The sequence below is a fragment of the Colletotrichum higginsianum genome, chromosome 3 (assembly GCF_001672515.1).
Source record: "Colletotrichum higginsianum IMI 349063 chromosome 3, whole genome shotgun sequence".
Classification (NCBI taxonomy): Eukaryota; Fungi; Ascomycota; class Sordariomycetes; order Glomerellales; family Glomerellaceae; genus Colletotrichum; species Colletotrichum higginsianum.
The window spans coordinates 5095963-5116232 of record NC_030956.1 but is presented as its reverse complement, the minus strand read 5'-3'; the positions used below and the strand labels follow the sequence as shown (position 1 = coordinate 5116232).

At 57.4% G+C, this 20270-nt stretch overlaps 6 protein-coding genes across 6 annotated transcripts; 3 read left to right on the top strand and 3 right to left on the bottom strand.

The window, feature by feature from the left end:
- Positions 1-812: 812 nt before the first annotated feature.
- CH63R_05073 (uncharacterized protein) lies at positions 813-4799 on the bottom strand (the record flags this gene model as incomplete). Its single annotated transcript, XM_018300048.1, has 1 exon — positions 813-4799. The coding sequence occupies one exon, from the start codon at positions 4797-4799 to the stop codon at positions 813-815; it is 3987 nt and encodes a 1328-aa protein (XP_018161294.1).
- Positions 4800-7739: 2940 nt separating this feature from the next.
- CH63R_05072 (Poly polymerase) lies at positions 7740-8727 on the top strand (the record flags this gene model as incomplete). The annotated part of the gene is given in 3 exon segments (XM_018300047.1): positions 7740-7820; positions 7836-8261; positions 8395-8727. The coding sequence occupies 3 exon segments, from the start codon at positions 7740-7742 to the stop codon at positions 8725-8727; spliced, it is 840 nt and encodes a 279-aa protein (XP_018161293.1).
- Positions 8728-10505: 1778 nt separating this feature from the next.
- On the bottom strand, positions 10506-11165 carry CH63R_05071 (uncharacterized protein; the record flags this gene model as incomplete). The annotated part of the gene is made up of 2 exons (XM_018300046.1): positions 10506-10628; positions 10689-11165. The coding sequence occupies 2 exons, from the start codon at positions 11163-11165 to the stop codon at positions 10506-10508; spliced, it is 600 nt and encodes a 199-aa protein (XP_018161292.1).
- A 2526-nt stretch (positions 11166-13691) lies between these two features.
- On the top strand, positions 13692-15013 carry CH63R_05070 (uncharacterized protein; the record flags this gene model as incomplete). Its single annotated transcript, XM_018300045.1, has 2 exons — positions 13692-14155; positions 14701-15013. The coding sequence occupies 2 exons, from the start codon at positions 13692-13694 to the stop codon at positions 15011-15013; spliced, it is 777 nt and encodes a 258-aa protein (XP_018161291.1).
- A 736-nt stretch (positions 15014-15749) lies between these two features.
- Positions 15750-17842, bottom strand: CH63R_05069 (glutaminyl-tRNA synthetase; the record flags this gene model as incomplete). Its single annotated transcript, XM_018300044.1, has 4 exons — positions 15750-15830; positions 15885-17125; positions 17184-17443; positions 17499-17842. 4 exons carry the CDS (start codon positions 17840-17842, stop codon positions 15750-15752), a joined length of 1926 nt encoding a protein of 641 aa, XP_018161290.1.
- Positions 17843-18701: 859 nt separating this feature from the next.
- On the top strand, positions 18702-19523 carry CH63R_05068 (Macro domain-containing protein; the record flags this gene model as incomplete). Its single annotated transcript, XM_018300043.1, has 2 exons — positions 18702-19315; positions 19388-19523. The coding sequence occupies 2 exons, from the start codon at positions 18702-18704 to the stop codon at positions 19521-19523; spliced, it is 750 nt and encodes a 249-aa protein (XP_018161289.1).
- Positions 19524-20270: the final 747 nt, after the last annotated feature.

The window sequence follows — 20270 nt, the reverse complement described above, 5'->3', positions numbered from 1 at the left end:
CTCCGGTTCCCGAATGTCGTTCCCCCGTCTCCTCCTTTCAGCTTTTGTCTTGGCCCAGCTGGGGAAATCAACCTCGATTCTGTTCCTCGCAACGTCGTGCTCGGTTAAGGAGCACCCCGCGGGTTACATTTTGCCGCCCGCTCGCTCTCTCGATCGGTCTCTGCATCGCTTCCCTCCGGGTTGGTGCGGGACGGGCTTTTGCTTGCCCCAGCCACGCCGAGCGTCCCGGCGCCCAGCTTTGATTTCCGGGAGGGGAGGGGGCCTCCCTCCGCGACCTCTATCGCCACTCTCCCGGATCAGTAGATTACTGCCCTACCGTCCCAAAGAATTACAAGAGACTTGAACGTCGATCCCTATCAGGTAACCCAAACAAACTCGTTAATGATATTATCCCGTTCGGTCTCTCATAGCCTCCTTTATGGTAAGGAGAGGGATCACCCCGGCCCTTCCGCGTCGCTCTCTCAATCGGTCTCTCTATCGCTTTCCGCAGCGGCTGGCTTTTGGATTCCACTCAACGAGTTTGAATATTGAGTATAGACGTCTGGCCATCTAGGCCAAAGCATAACACAAAAACGACCTCAAGCCGGGACTCCTGGTGCTGTTTTCTCCCTTTCCCCCTGAAGAGCGCATTCGGTCGTGTGGTATCATCCCAAAAAAACAAAACAAAACCCCCGTCATAGAAACTCCAGGCTATCCGAAACAAAACACTTACAGAACGTGATGGTGGTGGTACAAGAACAGATGGAAAAGAAAGCAAGACGAAGGAACCGCCGTCTCCTTTTCTCAGCCTGATGTGACAAGACAAAATGACCTCACAGCTTCCCCCAGCCCCTGACAAACCCCCTTTGCGCTCGGTTCACCCGCGCCAGGATCCCGAGACCGACATCCTCGCCGCCGCCCCAGCCACCGCCGCGCTTAACGTTGATCCCGTACGCCACGTCCCTGTCGCCTTTGGACGTCCCGTCTAGGTCCTCGGCGCCCCTCCGCCTTCGCACACGCTCGTAACCCATCTTGAACCCCATCGAATGGCTGCCGTCCAGGAAGCTCCTCTTCATCTCCTCCGTCGCCTGCCACTCCGCGCCGCGCCCGAGGAATCCGAACACGTTGCCGTCCGCGAGCAGCGCCGCGATCGAGGCGATGCTGCACGGGTTTCGCGGCAGGATCAAGTCCGTCCCCGGTGTGAGGAGCCAGGCCACGAGCGTCAGGGCGACGAGCAGCGCCAGTACGGACTGAATGATGCGCGTCGATGCGCTGTCCTGCACAAGCCGCCGCAGCGAGGTGACGGAGGTGGACTCGAGCATAGCCGGGATGATGTCTTGCGCAGCGACATTCGGCAGGCGGCGGCGAGAGTTGACGTTGAGGTTCTGGGCGCGAAGGATGCCGTGCTGCCGGACGATGGCGTCAGCCACGAGCCCGCTCTTGCCAAGGCCCGGATCGCCCAGGCTGCCCGCCGGCACCGCGAACCGGGACGTGACGAGGGAGCTGAAGAACGGGTCGAGCTGGTTGCCCGTCGTGAGGTTGGCGAGCAGGCCGTACTGGAGCGCCAGCAGGTTCAACGTCACCGGCCTGGCTGTATTCTCCTGCAGCACCGGCGGGTACGTCGAGTCGACGTGCAGGGACGAGCCCGTAAGCCGGACGCTGGCCATGACCGTCTCGAGCGTCTCGTTACAGCCCATGGCCGAGATATAGCCGACCTGCGACGGCATACTATCGGCAAGCTGGCCCCAAACGTAGGTGAAGTCGGAACACTGGGACGATGTGGCGGACCGGGGCGTGGCAACGCCAAAGACGGAGGACGGCGACACGCCTGGCGGCAAGACGGCGTTGGACTTGATGGACGGGTCCAGGCACGGCTCGCCGGCGATGTCGATCTTCATTTCCTGGGAGAACTGCTGCGTCGGCAGGTCGGGTAGCGTGAAGTTGGTGTTGATCTCGGACTGTGGATATAGTCTACAATCAAGTCGCGAGCGGATGGCCGGCAGCGTCACGAGGATTGTCCCGGCGCCGTCCTGCATGTCGAGCTGCTCTGTCAGCTGCAGGCTGTTGAAGTTGAGGTCCTCGAACGTGAAGGACGGAAACGTCAAGTTCGCGTCGAGGATCAGGGAGGCCAAAAGCGTGTCTGTGGTACACGTCGGGCACGGCGAAGAGGCGTTGACGAAACTATCGAGCGCCTTGAGACTGACGGGACGCGTCGAGGGTATCGGTGTCGTACTGTACAGCGCGCCCGAGAAGGTCGCGAGAAGTGATGATACAAGCAGGGCTGTCGTGGTGAAGACGACGGCAATGTTCCGCGTCTTGACGGCGTCGTAGAGAATCATGGGCTTCGATTTGTCTAGGAAGTCGACGTCGACCGTCGTTTCAAAGGAACCCCCTTCTTTGAGCTTCGCGTAGGGGGCGAGACACCGCGTCGCGCAGTCCGCCGCAGCGAGATACAGGACCACAAGGCCAAAGATGACCCCGGACCCAGTGGTCCACAGGAAGTGCCTGTCGGTGTTGGCTTTGATAGTTGTAATGCCGCTGTTGGCATTCGATATGCGGAGGACGACCTCGAGGGAGACGATCATGCCGATCATGGTGACCACCGCGGCCAGCCGTGCCCAGGGATTCAGCGGCAGCGGGTGTCTCCAGCGAGCGCTCTGAACGAACTCGGGCGGTGCGTTCTGTGGCGGAGGTGCTCCGCCAAATATCTTAAAGTACCCCCTCGCCTCCTTCTCGGCCTTCTCGTATGGTTCGACTCCGGTGTAGTACTTCGTTCCTAGTAGCTTCTCTCGAACGGTGGATGTCTCGGCGGCACCCGTGCCGCGCAGACACTGGAGAAGCTGGCGGCTATGACCGAGCAGAGCCGCCATGTTGATGATCGTGTTCGGATTCCGGGGCAGGAAGCCTCTCGCGGGCGCAAGAGCAACTGCAGCCAACACGAGGACGAGGACGAAGCCGAGAAGCCCGGACAGCAGGTGCGCCGGGATCGGGCGGACGTTGAGGCGTTCGCCGATGATAACGGCCGTGCCGGTGGACTTCTCCTGGGTCGCGCCCATCATCGAATTGCGTGCCACAAGCGCAGTGTACTGCCTCCAGTACGCCGTCGATAGTTGCGTTAGGTTGTCCGTCTTCAGAAAGGTATCGATCGGAGGCACTCCGTGATCATGGACCTCCATCGCGACGACCGAGTTCATGACGGCGTCGGACGCGACGGTGACGGCGCCGGGGTACCAACTGTTGACGTCAGGCATCGCGGCTAAAATCTGCGAATCGGCTGGGTAGGAGTTGAAGTGCCCCTGGACAACGTCCCACGGGTGGACTTTGTCGAGCGATTTGTTGCCGGCGGAGGGGTTCCGCTCGATCTTGATGAGCTGTGTGTTGTTCTTGGTGACGTGAACTCTAGTCAGAAGATACGACGGGCGGCAGATGAGAGCCGCAGACTTGGTGACGATACCGGCAATGGGGACGTTGAAGACACCGCTCTGGGTGGGGACAGTTGTCTGATCAATGGTTATGGCCCCGGCCATTACAACAACGCGTCCGTCATCGGGAAAGGACGAGTTTCCGCACGTGCCGGCTTGGAAGGCCATGAAAAATGTTGGCAGCGTAGAGCCGAGGAGCGACATGCTCGGTATCGTCTGGGTCATGACACAAGCCGGGGTTGACACGGTGGCGTTGAGCTGAGTATCCGAGGCTTGGATGAACTGGACTCCGGTGAGGTTGAACAGGGCTGGCTCGCACTCGATATCGGATTCGAAGCCGTCGACGTTGGTGCGCAACTCAGCAGTGGCAGGCAAATCGGCCGAGAAAGACTGGAATGCGAATTGCTTCGAGGTGCCATCCGGAAAGCTTAGGCCTCTCGTCTGCAGGGCAGCCATCGTGAAGAATGGCAGCGCTCCCGCGTTCTGCAAACCCGTGGGGTCGTTCACAAACGCGTTGTGCAGAGTCAGGCTCGCCCCTCGAGCCGTCACGATTTGAAAGGTCGGGCTGACGAGGGCGACAGCGATGACGATGATGAGCTTTAGCGTCAGACCAACGGTGGCCGCCGCGGCAACGAGCCAGTCTCGGTTTCTCGCCGCCTTGATGATCGTCCAGGGCTCGAACATGAAGACGTAATCGAGCATTAGGGTCCGGTCCACGCTCGCGGGTCCCTTGGCCATCCGCAGCCACGGCGCGCTTGCTTTGGCTTGGTGTTCAGGTCTCGCCCAGAGCGCCGCAATGCAGGTGAAGATGAAGGCCGAGCCGTACTGCCACAGGTACCTGAACCCGTGTTCGGGCGAGCCAAGTCCCCCTCTTCTATTTGATAAGTCTAACACGGCTTCCACAGTGACGAGAAGCCCGGCGAACAGGACCGCAAAAGAGCTGAGAACCCTTCGCTGTAGATAGAACGGCCGGTATGGCAGCGCAACATCGATTAGCCCATCTCGTTTGCGTGAGTCGTCGGGCGAAGCTGTGATCGGCAGTCTTAACGCCAGCGGCGGTTGGGCTCGTTGAACCCTTGATCCCGGTGGCAAATGTTGCTGCGCAGGCGGAAGCGGCCTCACCGCGGGAACGGCCAACCTTTGCGTCACTGGCGGAGGGAACGTCGTCTGTCGAGGAGTCAAGGAGTATCGAGGGCCGGCCGTGGACGGCTTCCCGGGACTCGTGGCGGGACTCGTGATTTTAATATCGGGCACTTTGAGCCGCGCTGGCGACTCGGCAACGCTGTTACTCCTAGTAGAAGACTGGTCGAACGTTGAAGGGCGAGGCGTGCTGAAGGAACGGGAGTGGCTGGTATACGGCCGCGCAACAAGGTCGCCTTGCGACGTCGTTGATGTCATCGTTGTTGTCGTCGTCGTCGTCTTTATCGACGTTAGCGGCGGCGAGGACGACTCTGCGACGTATCGATGGTACGAGTCCATGCCATTCGTCGTCTGCTTCCCTACTCGACGGGGCACGTTTGCCCTGGCCCTCGCCTCTGATGCCATCGATCAGCGGCCTGCGGGCGAATAGGAGGATGTAGTCGTCTCGAGCGACGGACAAGTCCGGTCGGAAGAGGGAGGGAGAGGAAGCTCTACCGCAGCGTGACGTTCATCGTCGTCTCGGGCTCGGATTTGTTTGTGTGCGTTTGCGTGCCGGGCCGGTGTTTTGTTTCTATCCGTACTATTTGGGAGCGGGAAGGGAAACGAGGATCAATGTTGGGGTGTACCGTCGATCCTCTGGATTAGACTTGGGAACAAGAGCGCGCTTGTTGCGAGTAGATTGAATTCAAATGGCGCAAAACAAAAATAAAGAGCGGAGCGACTGACAGGCAAGAAGATGGTGGGAGCCAGACGGAAGAGGATAGCAACGGCGACAAGTTTGGCTTCCCGACCTTGGACAAGTCAGGGGTGGGAGGGGCGCGGGGAAAAGTTGCCCTATGCTTCTCACTTGTAGACGCGCGAATGAATTCCCGGGCCTAAACGACGGATGTTTCGAGCAATCTGGATGGGATTTCCTCTTTTCAGTTCAGGCCTATAACCAGAGCCAGCCCAGGATGAAGCAATTCGATATACAAAAGTCAGATAAGAAGAAGAAATAAGAACAAGGGAAGAAGACCAAATCCCAGGGCTCAAGGGGGGCAGACAGGAAGGGCCTTGCTCGCAACCCACGGGTAATCACAGGTTCACGCATGATATAAGAGAAGGACTCGTGAATCCTCGGGACGAAAAGCGGGGAGGGGCCAAGACGGACGTCGCATATCTGCCCTGACTGCAGATTGAATGTCGTAGTCCTCCCAAAAGAGATGGTGCCGAGCTGTCTTCTGTCACCTCGGCGTTCCTCAAGTGCTATCTAAATTTCGTCCCAAATTCGTGGGTCGGCCGCCTGGTATACGCAGCCAGGCACGGAGAAAGAAACTTTGGCACGGCCAAGAGCGACAGACGTGCAGAGACAGCGGGCCAGTTTCAGAAGCAGGCTGGTCGAACGCCCGTGGATAAGGCTGGCGATGGGCGGGCGGATGTTGGTGTGCTACGGCAGCCCTGATTGGGTGGTATGAAACTGCCGCGTGTGGCGGCTGTGTGACATGGTGTCACAGACCCCGGTTTCGACAGGTGCTAGTCTGGTCCTTTTCCGTGCTCGACTCCCTCCTAGGAGTAAGGAGTCAGAGAGTCGAGTAGGAGAGTGTGGGCTTTGGCGCTAGTCTGGCTGTCTGGCGGCGTCGCGTTGCGGCTTGAGTTCATAGAGCTTGCTTGGGCTAGGAACGGCCCCGGCCTTGCGGGGACCCCTTTCGAACTTTGAAGAAGGCGCCGAGGAAGAAGGAGAAACGTGGAGAGCGATCTGCAGCTAGCAGGGAGACGCAGACGAACGAGTGTACCTGTATACGGACCGCATGGCCTGATTCGCTGCTCGCAGAGGGAGGCAGAACCCTTCAGGGAGGTTGTCCAATCGGCGACTTCGCGACTTCGCAACAAGCGGAAACATTCAGGGTCGTCGGGTCTTCAAGTGACCAAAGAGTTGAGAACAGCCGGAGTCGAGATTCGGTCTCGCTCTCTCAGCAAAGTGAAGTGAGTGTCAGGGAAAGAAGGGATGAAACATGGAGAAACTGTCTCCCGGGAGAGGAGGAGGAGAAGGAGGAGGAAGAAGGATTGAACCAGGCCGGATCGGGTTGTAGGGTACGTACCCAGCTGATTCGTTGGATCCACTCTGGGACGGGACGGCTTGTGCGACAGAGCCAATCAAGGGATGCTTATGGCAGCACATATCCTACCCACTCACTCACTCTCATACCAGTGTGACGAGCGAGCCTCAACCTTGCGCAGAGTCTTCGATGTTGTTGTTGTTGTTGTTGTTGTTGTTGTTGCTGGTTTGCGTGCCTATTTATAAATCTTGCTCTGTTTTCCAGACGCTAGCTGTGCCATTTTGTTAAACGATTCAGTTTTGCAGAACAGCTATAGGTTTCGTCGCCCCAATATGAAAGTTCACCTATAGATGGGTCATCCCAGCACCGTCGCCCTTGAGGCTAAAACTGACGAACACTGCGACCGGATACCGCCAGCCAAGCCCGGAAAGGCCACATGTTTTCTTGACAACCTATAGTGAACCTCTAAATCAGAGCTATACAGCTATCCACACTTCAGAACTGGGATTACAGAGCCCAGAGGTTGCAAACAACTCCAAATGCTGCGTGGAACATCGTCACTGGTGGAGCCCACACCTCACGCATCAAAACATAGGTCCACCAAGCGCCCCATCCGTCACACCGAGCAAGGCTTAGCCTTGGATCTTCCCTTGGTGTAGTTGGTTCATCACGTTCGACTGTAATGGTTTCATTGTCATCGAAAGGTCTCTAGTTCGATTCTGGAAGGGAAGAATTTCTTTTTTTCGGCGGTTGCACAATCTTCTTTTTACCCTCCAGCGCCACACACTGATGCAAGTAGGTATACTGCACAGGGAAGCTTGGGAGATGAGGTGTAAGTTTGGTCTGTCGTACGTTGCGCTTAGAACACAACAATGCAACCGTTTCTGTTATATGAATACTGCTTCATGTTATGGATATTTGACCCAGTGCTAGGCTTGACACTTTGCTATATTTCCGACTTATGTTTGCACTCTTTTCGTGTCATGTACCGGTGCGATCTTCAGAGGGCCTACTTTAGTCACGTCTATCCAATCCTGTTGGATCCTAGAAAGGCTTGGCTACAGGCGGTTGGATGTAATGCTGAGTAGATTCCAGATGACGGATCGGATGCAGCAACACCAGACATAAAAGTAGCTGGTGTGGTCGAAACAAAATACCCGCCATGGATCTCCTCGACGAGCTCGATACCATAGCCCGGTTGGCCGCCACACACTCAGAAGACACCGAGCCGACCTCTGACGACGTCAAGAGGTGACAGTCTCTCTTCGGCTACACCTACTTCGAAGCCGCGCAGAAGATGCAGGAGCACCGGTCCCACTTTGCGCGCTGGCAGGCGTCTGAAAATCACTGGGAGATGGTCCGCGCAGACCAGGAGGCCCAAGGGCACGACAAGGAGTCGTATGAGTATTCTTACACCCTTTCCCCGATCCAGTCACCGGCGGCTGCCGCCTCGCAGACCAAAAAGAAGGCCAGGCCCGCGACCTACCTCCTCAAGCTGGAAGGCCCCTTCTCCGACCCCGAGACTGTGAAGCGGGCCGGAGGCGTCTCCGCCGCACCTCCCTCCCGGCTCATCGGCATTGACGACACCGGCGCCGCGGCCTCCTTCTGCAAGGTTGGCGAGGCGACCAAGAAGTCTCTCCTCACCCAGCTCTCCCGGATCGGGTCATCTTTCCAGCCCACCTTCGTCCGCTACTCCCAAGCCGAGAAGGACCTCTCCGCCGCCTCTGCCCACCCCACTCTCGGATCTGACGCGACCCTGCCCCACAACCGGCTGAGCTCCGAGTCCGGTCAACGACTGCTTCCGGCTCAGGCACCAGTACCCCGTCTGGTACTTCTTCTACGAGACCCTGGCCGACCCAGCCGTCCTGAAGAGCCGTCTCGGTGTCGAGCCGGTCTACCACCCCGCCAAGACTCGCGGCGGCGTCCTGACCACCTGGGGCGGCAAGTACAGGGCCTTGGTTGACGGGCCGGCCTACGGGACGGGACCGTGGAGGGCCATGCCTTTCTTGTCGCCGACAAGGACCAGGAGGATGCGCTCCGGTGCTACGAGACAGACAACTACGAAAGTCGTCCGGTGCGTGATCGATATGGGTGAGGGCGAGGAAGTCAGGGGGCTCACGTTCCGGTTCATCGGGGACGCTGATGCCTGACGCAAGTCGCGAGACGCGTTAGCTACCTCAAAAAAGCACCACGCGCAGCTAAGGGATGATCTATGCTAGGGACGGCTGTATAAGCTGAAGTTCTGGAGTCGGAGGTTTGATTCTAGGGATGAACGGGGAGCAAAAGATGGGTCCATTAATGACGTCATGTACACTTTTTTCTGACGAGGAGCAAAAAGAAAGAAAGAAAAAAAAAACCCCAGGAAAAGAAAGTATAAATGAAACAAAGCTTATCCGGACTGGAGTCCAAACCCCCTACATCCTTATCTTAAGTCAAATAATACACAGGAACAGCCGTGATCGCTGGATATGGTTATCTTTTGTCCGTGGACGAACTCTTTTCTCCTTCGTTCTTGCATGACCAGTGAGCAAACATTCGACATCGTAACCCAAACACCCAGTGTGGGCGTTTCCAGCAAGCATCTTCATCCGTCCTCTGGCAACACGACTCGCGGCCCAAAGTTAACGGGGATCAGATGAGGGCAATGACAGGGCCCGAGGTCCACGGCCAGGACGGTTGAGGCGAGTTGAGCTGAACAACTGCATACTGAAAGGTGCAGAGAAGACACGCCGGTGCAATGTCGCGGTCGACCCGGGCTCATGACAGCCATGCTTTGCCTAATCCTGGTTATCCACGCTGTAGGAGAGAAGCGGATTAGCCCATACCCCCCCGGCCGGACCGAACGCACATCTCATAAACCGCTGCATCGGTCCATCTCACAGGGCCGGCCGGCCGACTGCATGATCCGGTTCGCCGCCCTCGTTTTCTCCCCCGCGGCGAGATACAAGCGTTCCGAGACCGAGGAGAGGGGGCCCATCCGTCTTGGAGAGTTTGATCGGGCGTGGGGAGCAATCAAAAGTCAGGTCATTTTCTGTTTCGACGGCTTTGGCCTTTTTTTCTTTTAGCTTTATGGGTTGTTTCTTGGCTGTAAAAAAGAGATCAGAGGGAACGCCGCGGAGACTTGTCGGGTCGTCATACACTCATCACTTCCGTGTTCATGGCCCAGTGCGCCCCTAGATCATAAGCGAACCGTGTACGACGAGGAACGACGAGAACTGGGTGCTTTGGAGGATTGCGCACATCGGATTGACAGAAACCCGATTTTGTGACGGTCCTAGCAATATACACATGTGAAGTGAACCCCCCCCCCCCCCCCCCCCCCCTTCCCCCTCGTCCAAGCCGCCTTGCCGCCTAATGCACAGCCAACGCCGATGGGTCTCATCTGTTTTTGCTTCTCCCCGGACCTTTCATCTGGCGACTCGTCGTAAAAGTTCGGCTGTTGCTGTTGTACAAGATAAGATGCAAGCAATGATTAAATTTCAGTCGTCCTGGGTATATAATATGCGAAAGCCCCTGGGTAGTTTCGTTCAAGGGCGATACGTAGCAGTCGTGCCTTCATAACGCGCTCATCGCCCGCAAAACTCCCCCAAAATGGTCTATGTTTCGTCGTCGTGCAGCGTGTATCGTTCCAAGTTTCCAAACAGGCGCAGGGCAGCCTCTCGGGTTTTCTGGCCGAGACTCTTTCCATCACCAGACCGCGGCTTTGGCGAAAAGACCTAGGCTCCGTAGGTTTTGTTGAAGCTGCAATACCACTCGGGGCCTTCAGCTCACGACGTAGGTCCTGGTTCTTCATGGGAAGCAGTGGCGATCAATGTGCATGTGTGGCGCAAAGCCCCGCCGGTGCCAAACACGAGCCCTCTACTGCAAGCTCGAGGTGAGCGCGTCCTTGTTGTTCTGTTGCCTCTTTTCGACTCTCAATCGGTAGCCATCAAATGCCGTAGTTCTCGGGGATCCAGTTTCGAGCATTGATGATGTTCTTCGACTCAGGTTTGACGAGAAAGCCGGCGTCGCAGAACGACATGTCAGGTCGCGGGATTTCAGGCGGGTAATGCTGACGGCATGGTCAGCAAGTTGGTCTGGCACGGCTGGGAGTGCTGTAATGTAGACCTACCAATCGCATACAGCATGCGTCGACCCAGCCCGTCGCACAGGTTCCCAAGTCCTGTCCAAACTTGGTCTTGTATTTCCCTCCGTTGGCCAGCTCACATTGGGTGCCGACCCTTAGCTTGTTGTCAATCGGGCCCTTGCAGCAATGCGGCTGTAGAGTGATGAAGGGACTTGCGAGCTTGTCGGCAGGCGGGTACGGGTAGCAGTGGAAGGGTTCGCTTTGGGCGAGGATGACAGGCAGGCCGATGATGAGAAACAGCACGACTAACAGGGCCGAGAAACCTAGAGGGCGTCGCATCTTTGGGGGGATGGTCGAGTATAGGCGGACGACGATGGCAGAGGACAAGACACGGGCGATGTGATGTTGGGTCTTGCAGAGGAGTTCGTAGACGGGTCGGGGTAAATGTTGGGCCAGCAGCTGGAAATAAGTAGCCGTGATGGCCAGGATTGGGGGCGGCGAGGCGGCGGACGAGGGTGGCATGGCTGCAACCTGAACCAATGGACTCTATATTAGGTACACAGGCACTGTGACAGGCACGCAACGCGACTCAGTAAGGAAGCTTCGACCGCAACCAGCAACAGGCCGGAGCAGGAGCGAATCGCTGGAGGCAGAAGCCTGTCTGGATGGAACGCCGGATTGCCAGGCAGATCCAGGGGCCGGCAGTAGGCGAGAAGTTACACTGTATGCTGTATCTGTCCTAAGCCTGTAGGGTGCTGCACCACAGACTCGCCTCTACAGTACGCAGTAAGTCAGGGGCTGCTAGGTATCACGGCAGCCGTTGCAACGTCCAGTACGGGTGTACCAGTGCACAGGGTGCCAAGGGGACGCGGCGTAGAGAGAGAGAGGAGTGCTGTCGCAGGTGGAGGGCGCCGGGACTGGGCGGAGGTCTCTGCGGAGGGGAGCGTCGCAGTGCTCTGAGCTTAAAGAGTGGCTCTGCCGGGAATATCGCCGTTGAGAGGTTGAGTGCGGTCAGGGAAGGGGGAGACTGGGGACGCGTGGAGAGGCGAGGCGTGGGCGTGGCGGTGGTGGGTTGCCTTCCAGGATGTGGTGCCTTTGACAGACGGAGAGAGACCTTGCAGAGTATGGATGGTCGTCTCGAGGAAGAGTCGCGGCGGCAGTGCTGCAATGGAAACGACTGGCTGTTGTGAACTTCAGACCCGTCTGTCCGGCCCTACCAGAGAAGAACGGACGAAGGAAAGGGGGATCGCTGGAGGGATTGGCGGCTGGAGAGTTTCGCGTTGACGAGGTGAGAGAGGCTGCGGCCCAGCGAGATGGGGTGCGAACGCAGATGAGGCGTGTCACTGTCGGGGTATCGCTGTCGAGGAGAAGCTTGACGTTGCCGAAGAAAAGAAGTAGGCGCACGTTCAGGTTCGCGAGCTTGCGACTCGGGAGGAGAGCAGGTTGGCGACAAAGGACGAGACGAGGGATGGCGGCAAAAGAGGGAGAAAAAGAGACGGAAAAGAGTAAGCAAAGAAGAAAAGAGGATTGCTCATGCAGGTGCAGGTTGTTGGCGCAAGTAAGCAGCACAAGCGAGGAGAGGCTAGACTAATCTAAGACACCCAGACATGTTTGCCCTGAGGACGGACGGATACCCAGGCACCTACCTGTAGGCTGGCTGCAAGTAGCCAAAGGTAGGCCAGCACCTATTAGGAAATATTACAAGAGCGAAGGAGCCAAGAGCAGCAAGGGAGGGGACTTGCCATATGGGAGAAGAGGCACCGAGGCAGGAGCCAGAGAGAGTGGCAGGAACGGCACCGATGCGCGGGGCACCTGCTCACGAAGGCTGGGCACACAACATACCAATACACTCTCACTCGCTCACTCACTCGCTCACTCGCTCGCTCATTCAACTCGTCCAACTCACTCAACTCACTCACACACACCGAGGAAACCAGTTGAGAATGAAGCAAGAGAGTCAGAAAAACGGCTGCCTGCCTGCCCGCAACGCAGTAACGCAAGGTACCCACCACTGTACCCATAGTGCAGTAAGCAAACCAATTTAAAGCACCATCACAGAGCCGGAAGAGAAAAAAAACCCTCCAACCGCGCCAACAAACCGCAGATGCCCGCCCACTAATTGCTGTTATCGACCTAGGACGCACCTGGGCTCTCGCCAACTCTCTGCCCGCTTAGCCGGGCGTCTTTTCCCCGCCCTCGCGCTGCTCGATGGCGAGCTGCTAGAATGTCTCCCCCCCTCCAATGGTCCCCGCCGAGCAGAAATCGTCAACCCTAGTGCGGCACAGTCACCAGGGTCCGCCGTTGTCGAATGTCTCTGTGCTGACATGATGACCAACTCAACCGACACCGACGGAAGGCAATCAGACAAAACCCCGTAACGTACAAGCACCTGGATAGTAGTTTGGATCTTCCGATCAAAGGGCAACAGCAACAGCATCACCAATACCAACACCACCACCAACGCCAGCAACGAGCTTGCACATCATCTCCGACAATCAATCCATTCTTCTTCCCCATCCCTGCTCCAAGGGTGTCGATGCTGCCATTGTCACCCATGCAACGGGCACCAATCCACACTCCACAGCCCCGTCCGTCGCCATTCATTGGCTTCCGCCCCGTTGAACCACAGCAAGATACAGCTCCAACACCTCCCTCCGCCCCCCGTTCTTCTGCCTTATCAGGCGCGCCCTCCATAATCTCTACAAATCAGAGTGCGCCCGCCTCACTCCGGTTCGGAGTCGGGGGGCACGAGCACCTTAGCAGCCCGGGCTCCCCGATTAAGGTTATCCAGCCGGCCGTTCATCACACATATTGCCGGGGTTGCCGGTGACAGCCAAGGCCCCCCCTCCTCCGTCGCGAGTCGGCGTCTGAAGCCCTTTTCACCCCCTACCACAAGTGCCCCAGATTACCATACTGTGCAGTCTGGATTGATAAAAAATGGTGGCTAGACGGTTGGCAGTTAGGTTCTATTTTTGTGTTGTGGTTTTAGTGTCTACTCGGATCGATATCACCACTGGCTACTCTCCTCCGAGAGACCTGCAGATGGGGATGAGGGCTGCTCGGCCTTTGAATTGCCATGACTCCGTGTCCTCCGTCGACCCCAGTGGCACTGCCATCGCTGCTGCGCCGCGCCCCTTGGGGGACGCAGCTCTTCTCCGAGCCTCTGCCATCAAGTTAGACTTTTTCCCTCGTAAAACTCTGTCCTCACCTTGGGCCGATCCGAATATCTTTGTATGTCTACCCAAGGACTCGTTAAAATTGCTGGCCCGCTTCACGCATAACTGCGGGACCACACGGTTGGGCATCGGTTCCAAGCATGCCCTAGTCGCGACAGCGTTCGTCCATTGTGCCCTCGATCCCGTGGATTCGGTTGGACGCAAGGAAGGCCCTGGATCGGGGAACACCAGATCCCTCATGCATCGTACGCTTGACCTTTGTGGGCCCCAACTAACGGGCCGAGTCATCGGCGAAAATCACCCTCTTTTTCACAAACTTGACCTCATGCATCGTACGTACGTATACAGTCCCAACCCAAAAGTCTGAGATCACCCCCTTCTAAAATACAGACATACCTGATCTCAAACTTGAGGACCCCCACTGTACGCACCACTCAAGTATAACCTGCCGCCTGGAGGCTCGGCAGTTTTCCATGTGAAAGGCACATACCGATACGGAGTTTGCGACGACGAGAAACGAAGTTGAGCATAGGGTTGTATATTTCTGATCGTGTTAAATGCAACCTTGTGTGCTGTAACTAGGTAGCTACTGGAGAGTCCGTTGGCTCCCATCTCGGAGGCAACGCCATCCCCAGTTGCATGCACCCTGCGCCGATTCGTCTCATCTCCAGGACGAAGAAGCATTACACGCAAGATCCGAAGATACATGTAGGATCGATGTCTCTTCCATCCCTTCGAATGCCCAACCATGTTTACTAACCCAGACAAATGACCTCACTCTCCTCCAGCAGACGGACGGGCCCCCCCACCATCGCAAGCCACCCATTAGACGACGTTCACTAACACCACCACAACCACCACGGCGAACCCCCGCCACACAGCCTCCTCCGCCGCTGCCGCCGCCGCCGTCGCCGCGTTTCTCCACCTCCACCCGGCAATGACGCCCCGGCAGCGCCCCTCGGCCACGCACCTTCCCCCGCAGCAGACCTCTCGGGGCCGCCGGTCGCACGACCCCGTCGGCCCGCAGCAGCCCCCGTCGACGCAGACCCCGTCACACAGCGTCTTACCCTCGGCGCAGCACATGCCCACCCGCGCGTCGGCGCAGCGGAACCCGCGCGCGCAGCACCCCGGCCCGCAGCACGGCATGCCTCTCGGGCAGCAGTTCCAGTTGCGTGGGAGGTGGCAGGCGACTAGATGCGCCGGAAGCCGTCAGCACGGGACAGATAGACGAGGGGATGGAAAGAGAAAGAGACTGGGAGAGCGGGCCAGACAGAAAAGAGACAAATAGAAGGAAGGGGGAACGGGGGGAAAGGGGGGATTCGGCATACCGGTGTCCCTGGGGCAGGTCGCTTCGCCGCTGTCGTCCAGCATACGGCCCGGCAGGGCAGGGGTGCCGACCTCGTGGTACGCCAAGGGCGCGGCCGGTTCTTCCCACGGCGACGACCGCCGCTCGTCCCATGCGTTCGTCGACGGAGCCATCGTGTTCTCCGGTTCGAGCGTCGCAGAGCATGATGTGGCTGCGGCCAAAGCGGCTGCGAACAGCCACAGGGTCTGGAAGGCCCTCATTTTCGTGTTAATGTGCCGGCGTTCGTTTGTGGTCTTCGTCGTGTTTATGTGTGTATATGTGTATCTGTTCGTTCGTGCATGTGTGGGTGTATGGGTGAGTATGTTGTGTGGGCGGTGACGGGATAGACAGTGAGGCGCCAAAAAGTCAACCTGATATAGATGAATTTCCGGTGTAGGTCGCAGTGAATCACTTGTTTCCCGAATATGAAAGTCGTGAAACAAAAAGTCATTTTCTTCAACCACTGTCTGTGGATTCCTTTTGGTATTATAAATCCCCGTCTATGCAACTCCGAAAGCTCCCAGCCACCAACCCTCCGTACCGGTTTTCGCCCAAACCCTTTGCACAAACTCAGTCACAAGTGACTCAGACCTTTCCAGCATCCTCCTTCAGCGAAACGATACGGTTGAGGATGATCTTGTCGTCGGTGCTGTCGGAATCAACGGCCTACATGCAGATTAGTATGTCTCTTCTACGTTCTCATGCGCGCGGGCAACTTACAAAGTAGGCGACACGAGTAGCCTGGAAGCGCACGCTCTCCGGCCCGCCCATGCCCAGCTCGCTCTCGCCGGCGGCCTCGGGCCACGGCGCGCGACGCTTGACCTCGTCGAAGCCGCTCTCGATGAGCGCGTCGGGGTAGATGACCTCGCTCTCGGGGTTGATGTCGTTCAGGAAACCACCCTCAGCGTCGTCGGGCTTCTCGCTCTTGAACAATGAGTTGTGGATGCGCGCCTCAACCTTCTTGGAGCCCTCGGTGCCGACCCAGTTGATGTAGGCCTTGGGCTTCTTCGTCTCCTTGTCGAAGACGGCGCGGATCTCCGTCACCTTGCCCGTGGTCTCGTCCTTGGTGTACGAAGTGGCCTTGATCGGGAAGGGGGCGTTGAGAAGACCGACCGTCTTGTTGGGGGCGAGACGGAAGTAGTCCTTGCTGTCGACCTCTCTGAAGTCGGCTCGGTCGATGTACACGGTGGGCGTGAACTTGATGGTGTGCGATCCCATGTTGGGGTCCTTGGGCGAGAAGGCCAGCTCGACGTCGGCGGGCTCGGCATCCTCGATGACGACGCGGATGGGGTCCAGCACCATCATCAGTCTGGGCACGGTGCGCTCGAGGTACTTACGCACCGTCTGCTCGAAGCGCTTGATCTGGATGACGGAGACGGAGGTGGTGACACCGAGCTCGTTGACGAAGTCGAGGATGGCCCGAGGAGGCACGCCGCGGCGCTTGATGCCGATGAGCGTGTACAGACGGGGGTCGTCCCAGCCACGGACGATCTTCTCCTCGACTAGCTTGAGAATCTTCCTCTTGGAAAGCACGGTGCCGGTGATGCCCAGGCGGCCGTACTCGCGCTGCATGGGCTCGTAGACGCCAAGCGTCTTGTTCAGCCACTCGTACGAGACGCGGCTCTGGACGAACTCGGTCGTGCACAGGGAATGCGTGATGCCCTCGAAGCTATCGCACAGGCAGTGCGTGAAGTCGTACGTCGGGTAGATCTTCCAGTCCCAGCCGGTGCGGTGGTGCGGCGTGTCCGTCTTGATGCGGTATGCCGCCAAGTCCCACATCTGGGGGTTACCGTCGGTGATGTCCTGCTTCATGCGCAAAAAAGCCTCCCTGGGCTTGTATTTCCCGTCCTTCATGTCTCTGAATTTCTGGAGGTTCTCCTCGACGGTGTGGTTGGCGTGCTCGCATCGGAATCGAGGGGAGGCGCCCTTCTCGCCGCCGCGCTGAAGCTTGATCTCGGTGTCTGTAGGTTGGCGGGGTCAGCAATTGAAAGATGAGATGGCTCTTGAGAGTAGTCCCACCTCCACAGTAGCAGACGTAGGCCTTCTCCAGCGTAATCATCTTCTCGGCCAGGTCGTACAGCTTCTGGAAGTTGTCGCTGGAGTAGGTGATCTTGTAGGGGGTAAAGCCCAGCCACCTCACCATCTCCTCGATGGCAGTGAAGTACCTCTCCTCCTCCTTCTCGGGGTTCGTGTCGTCGTACCTCAGGTAGCAAACACCACCGTGGTACTTTGCGAAACCAAAGTTGACGGCAATGGCCTTGGCATGGCCAATGTGCAAGCTGGGAGGGCTGTTAGCCAGGCAGACAACGAGGGTAAGACCAGCTGGGCACTTACTAGCCGTTGGGCTCAGGAGGGAATCGCGTCACGACATTCTCCGACGGCCTCTCCTTGTAGACCTCCTGGAGGAAGCCCTGCTTGAACATGGCCTCGGGATCCATAACAACCTCCTCAGGCTTCGCCTTGGGCTTGGGCGCAGGCTTGCTGTCACCGGCACCGACGGCCTTTGCGACAGCATCCTTGGCGGCTTTAGCCTTCTCCGAGGCGGCCTTCTTTGCTCGCTTCGCCATTCTCTTCTTCAGCTCGCCCTTGCTGACCATCTCGCCCGTCTCCTCATCGAGCTGAAGCTTGGCCGTCGACTCGGTCAGCTTGGCAGTGGGGTCCGCTGCAGCGTCCGCCATGGTTCGTATTCGATCGGGTGTAGGAAGGGAAAGACGAAGAGAAAAGTCCGAGGCAGCTCGTGGCAATCGTGTCGTCGCTTGATGGTCGAGCGTCGTTCAATTGGGCATCACAGCAGGGGAAAATATGTGGTTTGGTGGCGGGGCAACACTCTTCTTTTACGGCGGGGATGACTCAAATGGATCCAACGAGGGGTTACAGCGCTCTCTCCCACTGCAACACGCGACAAAGGGGGGCCAGCCACCGATTAGATAAGGGTGACGATGCATACGGATAAGATAACAACCCGGCCAGTGCGATAAGGCACCTTTGGTACCTACCTATTGATGAATTGGTGGCGCCGCCATGACTTCAGGGTGCTCTGTACCATTCATTACACCTACCCCAAAAGGTGTAAAGAACAGCAAACTATCAACCATGGTTGGCACTCTTCTGGACAAAATGGTCAAAAGTCGAGGATACACTTTAACGCCTTTAAAGAGAGTGTTTTTGCTCTGGAAAGAACAAAGAAGAAGCCTTTTCTTTCATTCGCCCATCCCTCAGAAGTATTCAGGCAAGCAAACTCACCCTTCCCTCTGAGCAATTCTGCGGCAACAGTAGCAAAGCCTGGTTGGTAAGTTAAGTCACTGATAAGGATAAGACCAGACAGGCCAAAGCTCAAGCTCCCTTACCTTCCACGCGAGACTCCAGCGTCTAAATTTAGCGCGGGGTCCCCCATCTGTCGTCATGGGCTGCCAAATCTCCTCCTCTCGCCAACCCACGGCGCAATCTGCATCTGCACCTGCATCTGCATCTGCATCGACGGCAACTGCCACATCTCCTTCAAACCCTCACAAGCAAGCAAACCGACGAGCCCACACTATGGCCACCACTGCCGCCGCCGACATCCCGACTGTCGAGCTCCTCTACAAGCTCGGCAAGCTTACGCCTTCGTCGCAGCCCCTCTACACCCCGAACGCGTCGCACAACCAAAAGGTAGCCGTCACCCGCGGCGACATCACGCGGCTCGCCGTTGACGCCATCGTCAACGCCGCAAACGGCTCCCTCCTCGGCGGTGGCGGCGTCGACGGCGCCATCCATCGCGCCGCCGGCCGCGGCCTCCTCCAGGAGTGCAAGACCCTGAACGGGTGCGCCACCGGCTCCGCCAAGATCACGGGCGCCTACAACCTGCCCTGCAAGAAGGTCATCCACACCGTCGGCCCCGTCTACGACGAGCTCAACCCGGCGCCCGCCCAGCACCACCTCGAAAACTGCTACCGGACGAGCCTGGCCCTCGCCGTCCAGCACGGCTGCCGCACCGTCGCTTTCAGCGCCATTAGCACCGGCATTTACGGATACCCCAGTTACGAGGCTGCGCCCATTGCCGCCGAAGTTGTTAGAGACTTTCTTGACGGGGAAGACGGCGACAAGCTCGACAAGGTCATCTTCTGCACCTTTGAGATGAAGGACGTCAATGCCTACAACGAGGCTCTCCCGTACGTCTAACATTTCCCTCCCCGATTCTTCCCTGCCATGTGCCGCACAGTAAACTAACGCAGTGCTTCCAGAGTCTTCTTCCCTCCCCCCGACCAGACCGCTGCTCCCAAGCAGACCGACGACGGCCCGACCCAGGAGCAAGCCGACGAGGCCGATGCCATTGCCGCGGAGCTGCCCAGTGTTCCCAAGACCGATCCCGCCCAGTAGACGAACGAACAAAACGTACCACGACAGCAGGGTTTCAGGAGAGCTGGTTGGCAGAGGCCAACTGCTAACGACGTCACGAATGGATACAATGACTTTCGGGGGTTCGCGGCGTTAGAACGGGGGAAAAGCAAGCCGTTTGGCATATGCCATTTCCCAGGATCAAGAGCGACGATACCAAGCACTGGTCGGCTTAATTATTCTTGTTCTCTTTTATCAGTAGAAAGGGGCACTTTGGAGTGCCCATCTTTCATGAACTTTCATAGTTTTAGGGCCCGTATTCGGCCACGGTAAATTAACATCCCAATGGAACCTTCCAATCGCGGCAGGTGGTACTTTTTCGGGAAATGACTAAATCCTAACTGGGGCCCTTTTGGTAGAGTGAAAACCATCAGAATACGAGAAAAAGCGGTAGACATCTGGGGAGTTCGAAGAGTTACGAGAATAGCAAACTCGAGACCCGACGAATAACTGTTATACCTCAAGAATTGCATGTCGCAGCTTCCTGATCCGCAATCAGGGAGGGTTCCATTGGCCGATCTTGTGCAATTTTCTTGGAAGGTTTCTTGCAATAACCATCAGTCTTTGAAACGTATGGATGTGATGGTGAGCAACGAGAATTCCCTAAATGCATAGGATTATAGTACAGTACATGAATGCTCATTGTGACAATCTCATTTGGGTGTTATAAAGATCATGCAACTTGGAATTTGCACTCTATTCATGATTGGTAAGAAGAAGTCTACACCA